General features: G+C 34.1%; 1 protein-coding gene across 1 annotated transcript; it reads right to left on the minus strand.

The window, feature by feature from the left end:
* Positions 1 to 8,604: 8,604 nt before the first annotated feature.
* Positions 8,605 to 12,220, minus strand: LOC123212347 (uncharacterized protein At5g41620). Its single transcript, XM_044631450.1, is given in 4 exon segments — positions 8,605 to 10,416; positions 10,901 to 11,026; positions 11,237 to 11,326; positions 11,401 to 12,220. Coding segments are annotated over 4 exon segments (1,872 nt in total). The 5' UTR covers positions 11,539 to 12,220; the 3' UTR covers positions 8,605 to 8,898.
* Positions 12,221 to 14,530: the final 2,310 nt, after the last annotated feature.

The raw sequence follows: 14,530 nt of genomic DNA on the forward strand, positions 1-14,530 counted from the left end.
TTGAATTTTTCAACATTGATTGATGATCTTCAGACAATGTTTATTTCTCTCTGATAAGTCCTTCTTTCGATGTTGTATAGCGTTAGAAAGAGCACAGTCAAAAAGACAATGCCAAATGGTCAGGCCTAAAACACACTATCAAATAACAGTGTTATCACTAGAGTAGAATGTATTTTATCAACAAGCATCTCCTTGTATATGATGCCTTTGAAAAAAAAAAAAAAAGGCTTAAGTCTGACAACCCTTCAACTTTTAAAAATTTAAATATTTATTCATAATTAAATTTCTATTAAAAGTCTCAGTTAAAATTAGAGATAAAACTATAATTTACTAAAAAAATTTTAAAAATTAAAGTTCTATTACATTTTCCTTCTCAAGTTTAAAAATTTTATAATTTTCCTCTAGCCTAAAATTTAAAAACTGCAAATACCCTCATAGAGTTTGTTTCTCTTCTCTTTAGTGCCAATTTGTCGTTTTCGATAGTTGGTCATCCTTCCTTTTGCATTATCTCTTCCTTCGGTCACTCTCTCTTTCCTCTCTGACCATTTTCGATTGAAGACAGTCGAAGAAGGAAGTGAGAGTGAGTGGAGGGAGAGATAAGGTGAGACGGAGGATGGTCAACCATCAGAGATGGCGAATTGACGCTGGAGATAAGAGAAACAAATCTTGAAGGGTATTTGTCAATTTTTAAACTTTAGATTAAAGAAAAATTGTAAGTTTATAAACCTGGAGAAAAAATATGATAGAACTTTAAATTTTGTAGTAAATTATGATTTTATCTCTAATTCTAATTGAAATTTTTAATAAAAATTTAATTATGAGTGAATGTTTAAATTTAAAAAAAATAGAAAGTAAGAGTTTAAAATTTTATTATAATTAGGGTGGGAATAAGTCTTTCCGCCATATATATCCGTGAACTGGAAGGAATTTTAGAGGGTATCTCGGCAGTCAAGTGCAGCGACAAATTACAGGCAGCTGAGGGTGCAAGCTCAGCAGGCCAGTATGGCCATCAATTCCTTGTTGACATTAGATGTTAAATTACATTTTCTAGGGAACAAGCTATACTATTATCACCAGTCATCAATACAAAAAACCAAAGTTTTTAGTTTACATTATCAAGAAAAAAGAAAACCCGAAAACAAGTAAATTAAATATATATAAACTAGAGGTACGGGGACATGAGTTTATAATAAAACACACTCTCAAATAACAATGTTATCACTTGAGTTGAGTAGGATGTATTTCATCAGCAAGCATCTTCTGCTATATGATGCCTTTGAAAAAAAATGCTTAAATCTGGCAACCGCTCCTTCCTTCCCTCTCTCAAGTTGACCTTGTTCCTGTTTGAATGAAATTATTTATACGATATTCCAAAGTTGGCTAGATATTTAAACTAATAAAAATTGATCAAAGAATTCAAAAAGATGCATGGAGTGGCAAATGAAATGAAGTCTGTCCCTTTTCCTCCATACTCGTGCGTTAACTGACATATAATATTAATTAACAATTGTATGTATTGTATCAAATCCAATGTATGAAGCATGAACTGGGAATATTATAAGAGAAAGAAATAAAGATGGGAAATGATGTACAGGATAGATTAGATGGATGGATGGACAGATGAGAAGAAAAAGTTGTGATTGGACATGAATGGTTGCGATGAGAAGGGTGAAGATGAGTTAGGGCGGAGAGGTTAGAGCTTAGGGTTAAAACACAGCCAGAGTAAGAAAGAGGGTACACACCATTTTCATAGCCAGCCCTTTGATGTTGACAAGACAGTGTTTTCAGTGAGTGACTGAGAATCTGATGTGATCTATCCCCACAAATTATGTAAAATTTTCTCTCCGTCATCATACTTTTATTGGCTCACCTGTGGTTCCCGCCACCCTCCATTGTCTGTTTCACAATTCATTCCTTCCCCTCCATAATTATATAATTAACGTTTTCTATGAATGTAAAACTTTTTGGACATTTTCATTTTTCGATTAGTTTACATGTTTGCATTTCCTCTGTTACGCTTTCTTTTTGTATAAATTAGTCTCAGATATAGCAACCGATAAGTTCGGATGATATCAATGTATGTGCCTGCTAAGCAATCCAATATTAATCATAGCAATGTATATCGGATAAGAATAACAAAAAGATATGATAATAACTACAAGAAATTTCAGTGATCTCCAGATTAATGGGAACAAAGTATTATATTGGTTTGATAGAGCCTCGATCAACAATTTTGATAGATAGTAGGCAACTTTTTCTAGTCCAATTCATACACACTGTGAAGCCAAAAATTACGAGTATATTTCTCTCCTTTTCTTCCTTCATATATTTCCATAATTTTCAGTTTCAGGTACTCACTTTTGCCTGAATGACGATCAGTTGAGAGATACTGACATGTCTAGCTGTGTTTGTCTTCATAGTTGTAGAAGAAGTAGTACTAATTGTAATCCATATGTTGTACTGAAATGAAAATTCATTCATGACAACACTTGGGTTCTTAGCTAGCTTGATGTTAAAGTTTGAATCAATACAAGTTCTTTCAGTCCACATATACAAGGAAATATGAACAAATATTTGCGAAGTATCTAGCATTATTTACCATTGTAGTAGTGGCCAAAAAAAAGCAGGAATCTCGAAACAATTTGGAATCTAATCTAATACAATAATAGTCTCTAAATAAAGTTTTTCATGATCATCATCAAGAATTTGTGGGCAGTATTTACAAATTTGGTTTCAGACGAAGCTGAACTGTCATATCTGGCTTTAAGAAATTAACTAGATTGTTATAAGCATGTGCTATAGATAATGAAATTAATTAATAATAACTTCAATGTTGGGTGATATTGCATACTAAATTATGTTAATGGGAAAGATAAATTCTGACGAAAAGCCAAAAGGTCACTAAATATGCGTCAAATTAGGGTTGTTCCTTCCTATCCAATGTAGCTTGTTCAGCATAATCAGAAATCCTAGGAAATTATAGGTGTGTTTTCGGAATCTCCAGAGTTTGATCACTGTTTTACCAACTTTTTCATCAAGTTTTCAGTTTAATAATCGCTGCCCAGACGGCAAAACAGCCAAAAAATAACAGATTAATTATCCACCCTAGAGGACTGTGCATGTGTACAAATATTGAAGTTAATTTGGATAATAATTAATACAAAAAAAAAAACTTTCATAATTATACAAGAATATTTATACTGTTAATCTCAATCTTCAATCAAATTATAATATAAATAAATCTTTGATAATTAGACAAGAATTTTTATAGAGTTAATCGCAATTTTCGACAATATACACATGGTAATTTTTGCGTAGGTATTCATACGTTGAAGGAAACTTTATATTTGAAATTGAGCCTGAGATGATTATGGAAATACAGTTCATGGTTATTATATTATGGATTAGATAATATAATTATATAAAAAAATATGGCATTATGCAAAGGGAGTGATGGGCTCTACATACATAATGCAAGGGATTGGTGTAGATTTCTTCTACATGGAAACAAGAAAAGCAGGCAAGAATATATGAATAACTCTCTTTATTGTAATAAATATTAAAAATAATTATTTGTTAATGATCTCTGTCATTTTTTTAGCTATATAATGCCATTCCTCCCTCTCACAGATCCACGAGATGTTCGTTCAAGTAACTGATGATACTAGAAGAAGCTCTCCTGTCCATCTCCCTGTTGGCTCCTCTTCTGAGATCTTTAAAAAAAAAAAAATCTTTACACCTCTTTTCTTTCTCTCTCCTTCTAGGAGCTTTCATCGCTTGGACTTATGATCCATTTATTGCTCCTTGTTTTAGTTTCAGTCTTCTCAAATTTTCTGACACTTTTGTTTTGCAGTAATTTGAAGAAGAGGGTTAAAAGCCATGGGGTATTTATTCTAGGGTTTCATGAGACATATTGACTTGTTATTATCTTCTATGCATGTGATATGCCATAGATCTGTGTATCAGTCTTGCCATTAGGCAAGGATCACTAGATCAGGTTCATCAATTTTACATTTTAAGCTTTTTATTTCACCAGTTTCACGTTTAAAGTCAAATTTGGTGATTTTTTTACATGAAAATTCTTTTAACTTTTCTTGCTGATTATTAACAAGTTACACAGGTAAGAGAGCTTTCTTCAGTCCACTTATGGGTGGCAATAGGATTTAATTAGCTGCCGACTCATTCATCCAAATACTGAGTTTAAGGATCAGCATGAATACCCAGTAAATGAGTGAATGATGCGGGAGACAAATTGAATCTTAGGTTTCCTGTACTTGGACTGAAGGGAGCTCCCTTTGCTGTTAATCTTAGCCATAATTCTTTCTAGATCTTTAATTTTTATTACCATTTAATATTTGTCCTATACAGTACTTACACTAAGCGAATTGTAGATTAAATATACATTACGGTTGTTATAGGACGTTGGTTCTTTCCTAACCTAAAGCAAGCACTTGGACGCTGAGGTAATGCGAGTTACAGATAGCCCTTTGTGGTATTTTTTATACATATTTGCTTGCTGACTTAGTCAAGTTTTGCATGTAAAATTTAATTTCTGGATTTATATTGCCTCTTTTCATGTTTTGATAGAATACCTAGCAGATTTAGGTACGGCTGAGTGAGGTATGTAATGTAATATTTTTAAATATTTTTAAACTGAGTAGGTGCAGAAGGGTTTTCCAAATTTATAATTAGCTATCTCTTTTTAGCTTTGATTGTTTGTCTATTTTACTGATCAGTTGTGTTCATGTATTGTTTTGGTGCCTGAAACTTTTAAGCTGCAACTGAGGGTTTAGGGTTTCATCAAAGGCAAAGCAGCAGGCAGTTATTGAAGAATCCCTCTCTGAAAAAGGCAGCGCATGGCGAGGGAAAGAGAGGAGAAGTTTGCAAGCAAGCTCACGCTCCACGACAAGAACCACCGTCTTGGGCCTTGCTCTGTAACTGTAACAAGTTCCTAGACATGTCTTACAGTCTCAGTCTACAATTACCGAAATATCCTGGCCATTGGTGCTTGGAAATATCTCTGAATATTTTTTATCTTCCTTGCACCTTTTAATTTCTTTTGCTGCTTAATTCTGGGTTTTCCATGAACGTAAAAATTTTACACACTTATGTACGAACAATTCAATCCAGTTGTCTGAAGTCTTGAGGTTCTGACGTTTACTGGGGTTTCCCATAAATCTGGTCTCTGAGAAGTTTAGCGTGATCGAGTTTGGAAATTAACATTAAACATACTTCTTGAAAGCGTCACAATAATTAATCTGTGCCCAAATATACAAAGATACTCCATCCAATATAAGTTTAAAGGAAGCTAAAATCCTAGCTTTATTTTGGATAATGAAAACTGTAACAAGAAAGGATAGGTAGATTATTTTATAACGAGTGAAGAGAAGAGAAAACACCCAGTGGCCGTATATTATTCCACTCCCAACTCCCCCCTCTGTAGTTATCTCGAGTCTTCTGCAATCTGCTGGAGATTATTCACTACGTGCTACTAATTTTTGAACAGCAAACCCCAAATTTTCAGGCTTAGAAAAAAAGAAGTGGTTTAAGGAAATTCTTCATCATATATATATATATATATATATAGAGAGAGAGAGAGGGAGAGAATGCGTTTCATTTTACTTCATTGAAGTAGAGAATTTTTTTTACGACTTTGTTATTACAGATAATCACCGGCCTGAATGAGAATGTGAACTTTGTTGATCAAGTCCCAATTCTCAGCTGCATTAACATTTAATAATATAATAATATGCGGACTCTTGACAACACTAGAAAACACAATTTGTATTACAAAGTGTATTCTTTGTTCCAAAAATATATAATGTGATAAAGATCACCTGTTAATAGATGACAAATGCCATACTTTGCTGCAAATGTGCTGGGGTTCTCCAAACGAATCTGTCAGTAGAAAAACAAAACAATTCAATTCCCACCACCGCAGATGTTCTTGTTTTGTTTTCATTTAATAATTTTTACAAGCTCTTTATATCAATCACACACACACTAGTCCTTTTTAGCCCTCTAAGCTCAGAGACACTATGCTAAATATGGATACGGGCATTTTCACCTGGTCTCTTTCCCACTTTTTCAAAATCCAATGGCTCTTTCTGTGACCTGATTCATCTTTGCACCATCTTTAAACAACACAAGTGCTATGGTTTTTTGGCATTATTGTTGTTTTATAAGCAATATAGTTTGAAGGATATGGGAAAATTTCCACGTGTCTCATCCCCAGTGGTCCCTGTGATCAATCTAAGATCTTAGCATTGTTAAAAAATTGAATTTGATCTATCTTTTCTTTATTCTCTGGGGCCTGGATGTTCCAACCCATTTGGAAAAGGCTTAGTGCAATTGCACTGGTTTCATTTCTTAATCACAATGGTCATGTCTGATTTCATCTTCAAGATCACACACTAAATCTTTTCTTTTGTGAGATGGTGGCATATTTCCGGGATTTGACAATCACCAGATTTTCTGTCTCAAATAAAACTTCATAGATTAAGATAGAATAAAAGTAATATGTAAGATAATCGACGACGGAATAATGAAATCTAAATAACATTAATGAAAATTTTAAGATTTATATTGATATATTATATGTATAAGTTAAAAAATTTTAAAAATAAAGGGGTTGGCTAACCTATCTTGACTCTTCATGTCTGCCACAATATACTTATCTTTAGGGTTGAATTTGAATTAAATTGTTTAGGTCTCAAAAACACGTTCAACTTTATTTAAATTCATTTAGATATTTTGCGAGCTTTGAGAATTTGCTCGTTTCTACAACTACATTTAAATTTGAGTTATAATCATAATTCAATTTAAATTATGTTAAGTAATTATCAAATGATATTGTTTTGCTCATTTTAGATAAAACAATGTTGTTTTATTAATGAGCTGCAAATTCGAATCACAAATTTGAATCGTAAGTTCAAACTTTCAACTTGAGTTTCAAGTTTTAAACTTAAAAATCAATCTAAACTTGAGATACGTTTTAGCTTTGACTAACTAAAATTGAACTTCAGTAAGTGATATTTAGGCTCTACCCTATTCATCCTTTTTCTCTTGTAGATAAGTAAGGGAAGACAATTCAGGTGATCTTTTCATTTCTGGCTTCAACCAATTTATGCCTTTGTTATAACAGGTGATCTTTTCATTGAGTGGCAGACTAGTCAGCCGCCAAATTCTTCAATTATTTTTGTTCTTTTACATTTACGGAACTCCAGAACATCTCATGTTACCCTATTGAAACACACACCTAACAAGAAATTAAAGAATAATTTTCCATGATCAGAGCTGCAAACTTTGACCGTGGTACTCACTTGTTTATTTACTAGTACTAATAATTAATCATCGAAGATTACAAATAATCAGGCTTTCCTGGAAAGAGGTAGACATTTGCATTTGGAAGGAACCATAAAAATGGTAATTTTATACAAGATAAACAAGCTTGATGATAGCTGTGGATTGTGGCGATAAGGTTGCCTAAGCTATGCAATGCTAGGTAACCTTAATGCATAGAGTTATCGAAATCTTGAGGAAAGTTTGTGTAAGTGCATTCCTCTATTATTTTCAACCTTAAAAATAGATACCCCACATCGAAGCATCAACTATTCTGCCAATTCAGTGCTTGAACTAATTAAGGAAAAATGAAGAGAAAGAGAGAGAAAGCTGGTGCACCTTCCATCTAATCGGGAGTTTGAAATGATTATATAAAATACAAAAAAATTTTAATTTTAATTTCTAATTTCATAATCACTATATCAAATAAGTCAAAAGTTTAGTTTAATATATCACTAGTTAATTTTGAACTCATACCTTATTGCTTGAGTAATTTACTTTTGACATTCCAATTCCCCCGGGGAGCAAGTATGCTTTTGACATGTCTGCAACATTTCTTTGTTCAACAAAGCTAGCGATCAGGGGGTGAATTTGAGTCACCCAACAAGGCTGGTTCATCATCTATGCTCAAAGCTATAATGCTTAGATTGAATTCATTTTAGTTATTAAATAATATCTTCAGAGGTTTATTAGTAATATAAATAGTATCATCAAAATGATAAATAGTATTATTGATAAGATGAATTATACCATGATAAAAATAAACGAGTTAAATTGCCAAATTAAAGATTTGGTTTAAATTTTCTCGTTTGAGTCCAACTCGAGGGGACTAGACTGAAGTTCGGCCGACGAGTGCAAACATTGATGTTGAAGTCGAGTCCCTACGAGTAGAAACGAGCTGCTCTTGGGACGTCTTTGTGTGGTTGCAGAGTATCCACCTAAACGACGCCGCTGCCATCTCCAGTCTCTTCTACACTTTTCCCCTCACACCTCACTTTTGAATATGATTTTTACAAGTCAGTCAACCCAATAAACCAAACGGTCACTATGCAGATTGGGCCCAAAATTATTTTACTGAATAGGCTTAATATTACTTTGCTATAAGCATTTGTAAGAATTTGTGAATTTGTAAATGATGTAAATCGATAAGAGGGCAACTTTGAAAACCCAGACCAAATTGAATCCAAAATCAAAGGTCCAAACCTGGAAACCAGTAAATTAACATCCATCGTGTAAGATTTCATGGAGAAAGGCAGCACAACAAACTTCAAATGAGTCCACAAGACTTTATTACCCAAAATTTTAATGCATCTCGCAATTCATCTTCATCCATTCTGTAGCAATCTAATAATATGACACTTATTTACAGACTTAGAGAGTCCAAAATTACAGCAGAAGAAAATACAGCTATATTTAAGAAACTGCTGAATTCAAGTTTATTGGGAGCTGATGCCAATATTCACATAACAAAAGCCTTTTAGAAGTTCAACCAGGCATAGCCCATAAGCCTAACAGGTACCTTCTTAACATTTCAGCAGCACAGTAGCTCTCAAGAGCCTAAGAGGAACCTTTAAAAACTTTAACTCGCAATCCATGTCCCTTTGACCTTGCTTTGAGAAGCTGTGTCTTCAAAGTATTATCCTTCAACACTGCAGGCAATTTTGTAGAAGATTCTGAAATGTCAATATCTGGGGCTGTAAGTTTTGACATCCACTGCCTTACTGGACTAGCTTGATTCCTCCGTGCCCCACAGGAGTCATTCTCAGGTCGTGCAGGATAACTACAAGATGCTTCACCGGAGTCATTCTTGGGTCGCATACTCTGCCTACTGCCTTCTGACAATAATTTATGATTTCTAATTAAATTATCAATCTTATGGTTTGAGTTTGATCCATGGATCTCGTCATGTTCATTCTTTCTTTCATGACTGCCATCAGTAGCTCCAGTATTTTTGGATTTATTCGCCATGCTTGATTCAATTGGTTCTGTTTCCACGATCTCAGGCTTCTTATTACCATTAGATAACATGGCCCAAGCCATACGTTCTTCAAACTTTACTTGCAAACTGGAAGGGTTCTGACTCCTTTGTCTTTCAAGTGAAACAATATTTTGCTTTATTTGGTCGTGTTTCGTCGTTTCATCAACATTACGATCTACAGATTCATCTCCCTGCAATTTCATGTCACCGTTGCTTTGTTTGTTTAGTTCGAAACAATTTGAATGACTGCCTGCAGAATCTTCCTCATCTCCGACAACTTGAGGTGCACTCACAGCCTTATTTAAAGGGACAGATTCAAGAGAATTTTGTCTATCCCGAGGCAGTACATTATCATTTCTCTTAGAAGAAGCTGCACGCTTGGCCTGAAGATAAGTCTCTATTTCAAAACCCAACTTGTCCACTATTGATTGCTGCCCAGCAAAAGCACGATGAGCCTCTTCAAGCTTCATCTGCATCCGTTCATCAATCCATGATTCAGATATATGGAGAATCAAGCAATCACAATCAGCCTTCCCAGCCCAAGCCTTGTCAGATTTCTGTTTTAAAGCATGCACCTCCTGTTCATAGCTTTTTATGCCCAAAGCAAATTAATCACAAAGTTCTTCCAAAAGTGTCATTGATTTTTTCTCTCTTTCTAGCTGTTTCAAAGCATTAGAAAGGGAAGATTTCACTTCTAATAGCTCTTGAGCTAACTTCCTGTGTAGGCTTTCCGGCTGTTTTCTTAATTTCCTTTCATCCTCTAGCTCATCCCTCACAGCAGCACGGATATGATCCTGCTCCTTACTCTTAATAACTAGCTTATCCTCTGCAATTTGCTTCACCAGTTCATCTATTGCATGCCGATCTACCTGCTGATCGTGAAGCAACACTTTGATCCTCACACGGGCATGGCCTAGCTCTGTCTTCAATGCTTTTATCAATGCTACATTCGAAGCATGCTGTCCCTCCAAGCTCCATATTCGATTTAATATTTTTAGTAGTTCTGTGGATGTTTTGAGATTATATCGTGACTCACCAACTCTTCCTTTAAATTCTATAGAACTGGTGGGAGTGACTGCAGGATTATATGGCGCCATCTGCAAGTGAAAAGTACAGGAAACTATGGCAAAGCTTCAATAAAGCAAAAAAATTACTACCCTAGCTCTGTCTTATTGTTTTCATTGTTTTTTCCCATGGCTTTTACAGGTAAAAGTATATTCAGTAAAAATGCCAGTAAATGAATGAATCCATGATTTGCGAACCCAAGGGTTGTGAAAGAAAATAAAAAACCACAGCTCTGCCATGGCCGAAAACTTATAAATCATAAATCTCAGCAAGGTTAACAATACAAATATCTTTCCAATAATGTCTGTGTATCCAAACATGTTTTTTATCATCAAACTTCTAACACTACTGACACAACATAAATGCTAAAACCCGGGGCTCAGGCCAGATGCAAGAACAATTTGTGCAATATTCATCATAATCACTCTGCCTCATTCCGCTGGGAGAGAAAATGAGCAAGATATTCTCTCAAGCAAAAACTAGTGTTTACATTTAACTAAAATATATCATACATACCTCTAAGGACCTACCATAACTTGCCGGAGATACGGGCTGAAGGGCACGATTACTTCTTTCAATTGAGCGATGATGTTGGATCAGTGATTGTGCAATATGCCTTCTTAAACTGATTGCACTTTCTGGCTGGCGTGACAAATAACAGAAAGATCAACGGCAGAAGAAAACATTCCTATATTGAACTCTTAGTGCTACTTTAAGAAACTTCTATTAATTTTAAACTTCCCTCTCTGCATTAAGGACCTCCATCACGTAATGGGAGTTCAAAACATACTGAGACAAATTCTATGCTTAAAAGTTATGCAATGATTCAAGCAACAATTGCACTACTATAACCTTTTCTGAAAGTAAAAAAGAAGCTTTTAACAAAACTGAGTGAGGTTCCTCAACAATCAGCATAAGACTTGAACAAGAGCCCAAAGAAGCCTAGAAAACAAAATTGAACGATTCATCAATTGCACAACATACACAATTAAGCAGTGATAGGAAAAGACATGTACCTGTTCAGGTGAACTTGGGGAAGGATCAGCCAAGAACTGAGACAAGTCAAGAGCCTTGTTCTTGTGAAGCTGCTGCGGACGGTGGCGGCGCGTTTTAAAGTCACAACTGACACCATTGAAGTTAACGCCCCGGTCCATTTTAGGGAAAGGAAGGTAGTGATGGAATTCCCAGAGAGCGGCGGCCAATTTTCTTGCAGAAAGATGACTGTTTTCTTTAATGATGCTATCATGCGCCCGCGCCTCAGGAGAAGGCCAAGGTCTCCAAGTAGGCGCTGTTGGAGTACTTGGGCCCCCTCTTTTAGCCACGAAGACCACTCTTCTCAACTTTTCTCCCAAATTTTCCTCCTTTTCTGCTACCCCCTGTCTACTTGTTTCTCTATTTTCATTTTTTTTCCTCTCTCTCTACCCATACTTCGAGATCGTTTCCCTTTTTAACCATTTCTTTTAAAAAAAATCAAATTGGGATTGAGTTGAGTTGAGTTAAGCTTCTGTCTTCACGCCCTCTGATGAGTTGTAATGATCTTCATCTCATGTCAACAGTGAAAAAGCTTTTCAGGAACGCAACAAACTGGAAAAAATAATTTTTACAGAGAATACTATGAAATTTCTTTTTTTTTTTTTTCCATTCAAGGCCAAATCCACCGCATCGAGACTGATGAAATGCTGCTTCGTTTCGTGATAAATCTTTTACGTGTCGTGATTTCTTTTGCAGTTGCAGGTTCATCGGCAATCTCAAGTTCCCAAGGCACAATAGATAGGGGAAATCCAATGTCTTGGATTCTGAAGAGTGTAAATTTACACTGTAAGAACATTTGCACGAGGGGGCCACGTACCGTCCAGTATTTGTTAGGTCAGGTGCCAGTAATTCACACGGTAGTCCCCATGTTTGGATTGGAGGTCTCGATCCACAAAATTCTAAATTAACTGTCATCCCTATTAGTTGGATAAATGACAAAATAGTCCCTATTGCACTGTGAATCTTAGCAGCTAAATGAGAAATTCTACACATTGAAGATGGTAAATTATGGTTGGTGATGAAGTTAACATCCATTAGAAATATATTTAATAGTGACTGGATTCAGTGCAAGTAAATACGAGCTTAGAAATGGTTCGGTTTGTGATTAGGAATTCTATGTTCATTTATAATGTCAGATTATTTTGAAAAATTAATGACAAAATTACAACGAGAGTGCTCACAGTTCTTTAAATTTTTTATATGTTCAAAATTCTATATAATATTGAATTTTATAGGAGAAGAAACTAGAATTAGATAGTCAAAATTCTAGTGACTCAATTGAACCAAGTTAAGGCTACCCTTCCTCTGACTCAGCTCGTTCAAACCATACATGATACAGCCATCCACGCTCTCTGATCGAATTCCCCTTTGATGCATGACATGAATCTTTCTTCAAGAAAAACAATCTTGAAAGTACAACAAACAAAATCAGAAGTAAAAATAGATATCAAAGATGGCCCAAAACGAGAATGTTGTCTGCAATCAGAACACTCTCATCTCACTGTTACTCGGCCACGGTTCACCAGGCCTTTCTTTTAAGAGTCCAATGTCTCCAGTAGACGGCCTACTGTTTAACAAGTCCAAAAAATTGGTGTACGAGGAGTTCAAGTTTGTGGGTCACTGTATTAGTACAGTTGAAAGTTAGAAACTTACGTCATTTATTTTATTCCCTGCACTCTGCAGAGCTCAATTTCAATGGCGGTGACTCTTGATGGCCTAAAATTTCCATCTAGTTTAATTGCGAGGACTATGTCACTGAACTTGGACTAAGAGTCTAAACTCGTTTTTTAAAAAGTTTAGTTCGATTTAATTTGTTAGTTGAGCAAATAACTTAAATCAGTTTGAATTTAATTCATGGTTAAATTCAAATAATTATTTAAACTATATTATTTTGTTTATTATTAAATAAAATAATATTATTTTATTCATAAGTTATAAACTTAAACTATAAATCTGAGTTAAAAATCTAGACTATGAATTTGAACTAAGTTTCAAACTTCAAATTAACACATCGAGTCGAACTTAAACTGCTGTTAATGGGAAAAAAGTCTCCTGAATGATAGAGTGCATTTAATTTTAAAACTGCCAACAGGATTCTTTCTTTTTGTATTATTTCATGGTCAAAATTATGAATCTGAGATCTAACAACAAAGACTTGTAAAAAGGATTTTAAATATTTAGACTGCATATAGGTGGCTATAAAATAAAGCGGCATAAATATAGATATAAATGATGATATATAACATATGTTATATGACCTTGAATTAAAAAGATTTTAAATATTTATAATAATATGCATATAGAAGTGCCGTCAAATCATGTTAGCTAGAGTAATGTTATCAATGGTTGAATAACGGCAAATATTTTGTGCCCGTCAATTGTCGTGCAAAATTCAACGAGATATTCTTAAAGACATGATTGAAGGTTGGTGTTACCTCTGAGCCTGGAGGATATGAGATTTTTTTTTTAACGGAAAAAATCTTTATTTAGATTGAATAAACTTAATTATATTTAAATTGATTAATTAAATAATTAAAAATTCTTAGATTTAATGATCAAATTTCATAAATATAATATTAATTAAATTAAAATTTTGATTTTATTATGATTTTAATATATTTTCAAATTTATATCAATGTAATTAGATTTAAATTGATCATATAAAATAAATAAAAACTCTAAATTTTATAATTAATCTAATAATCATTATATTAAACGAGTGATGTCCCATTTGTGTGATTTAAATGAATTTCGACCATATACCCAGTTAGATGGAGATCTCCACTCTGCAAGCTGCCTTGATCAGAATGTTTGACCATTAAAAATGAGGTTCCTTAATTATATCAAGGTGGGACCTATCGAAACAGTGATGCAAACGTATGCCACATTTCCACGAATGGCAATGGGCTATGTTCCACCCAGGTTTTGGCATTCTCAGAGTTACATTTATAAGATTTGAAAAATTAAAAGTCTCATTTAAAATTTTAATTATGATTAAAAGTAAAATTATTATTTAATAAAAAATTTAAAAAATTAAAATTTTATTACGTTTACCTCTCTCAGTTTAAAAATCTTATATTTTTCCTCACTTGAATTTTGAAAAATCAATATTTT

This window comes from Mangifera indica, chromosome 3 (assembly GCF_011075055.1).
Source record: "Mangifera indica cultivar Alphonso chromosome 3, CATAS_Mindica_2.1, whole genome shotgun sequence".
Lineage (NCBI taxonomy): Eukaryota > Viridiplantae > Streptophyta > Magnoliopsida > Sapindales > Anacardiaceae > Mangifera > Mangifera indica.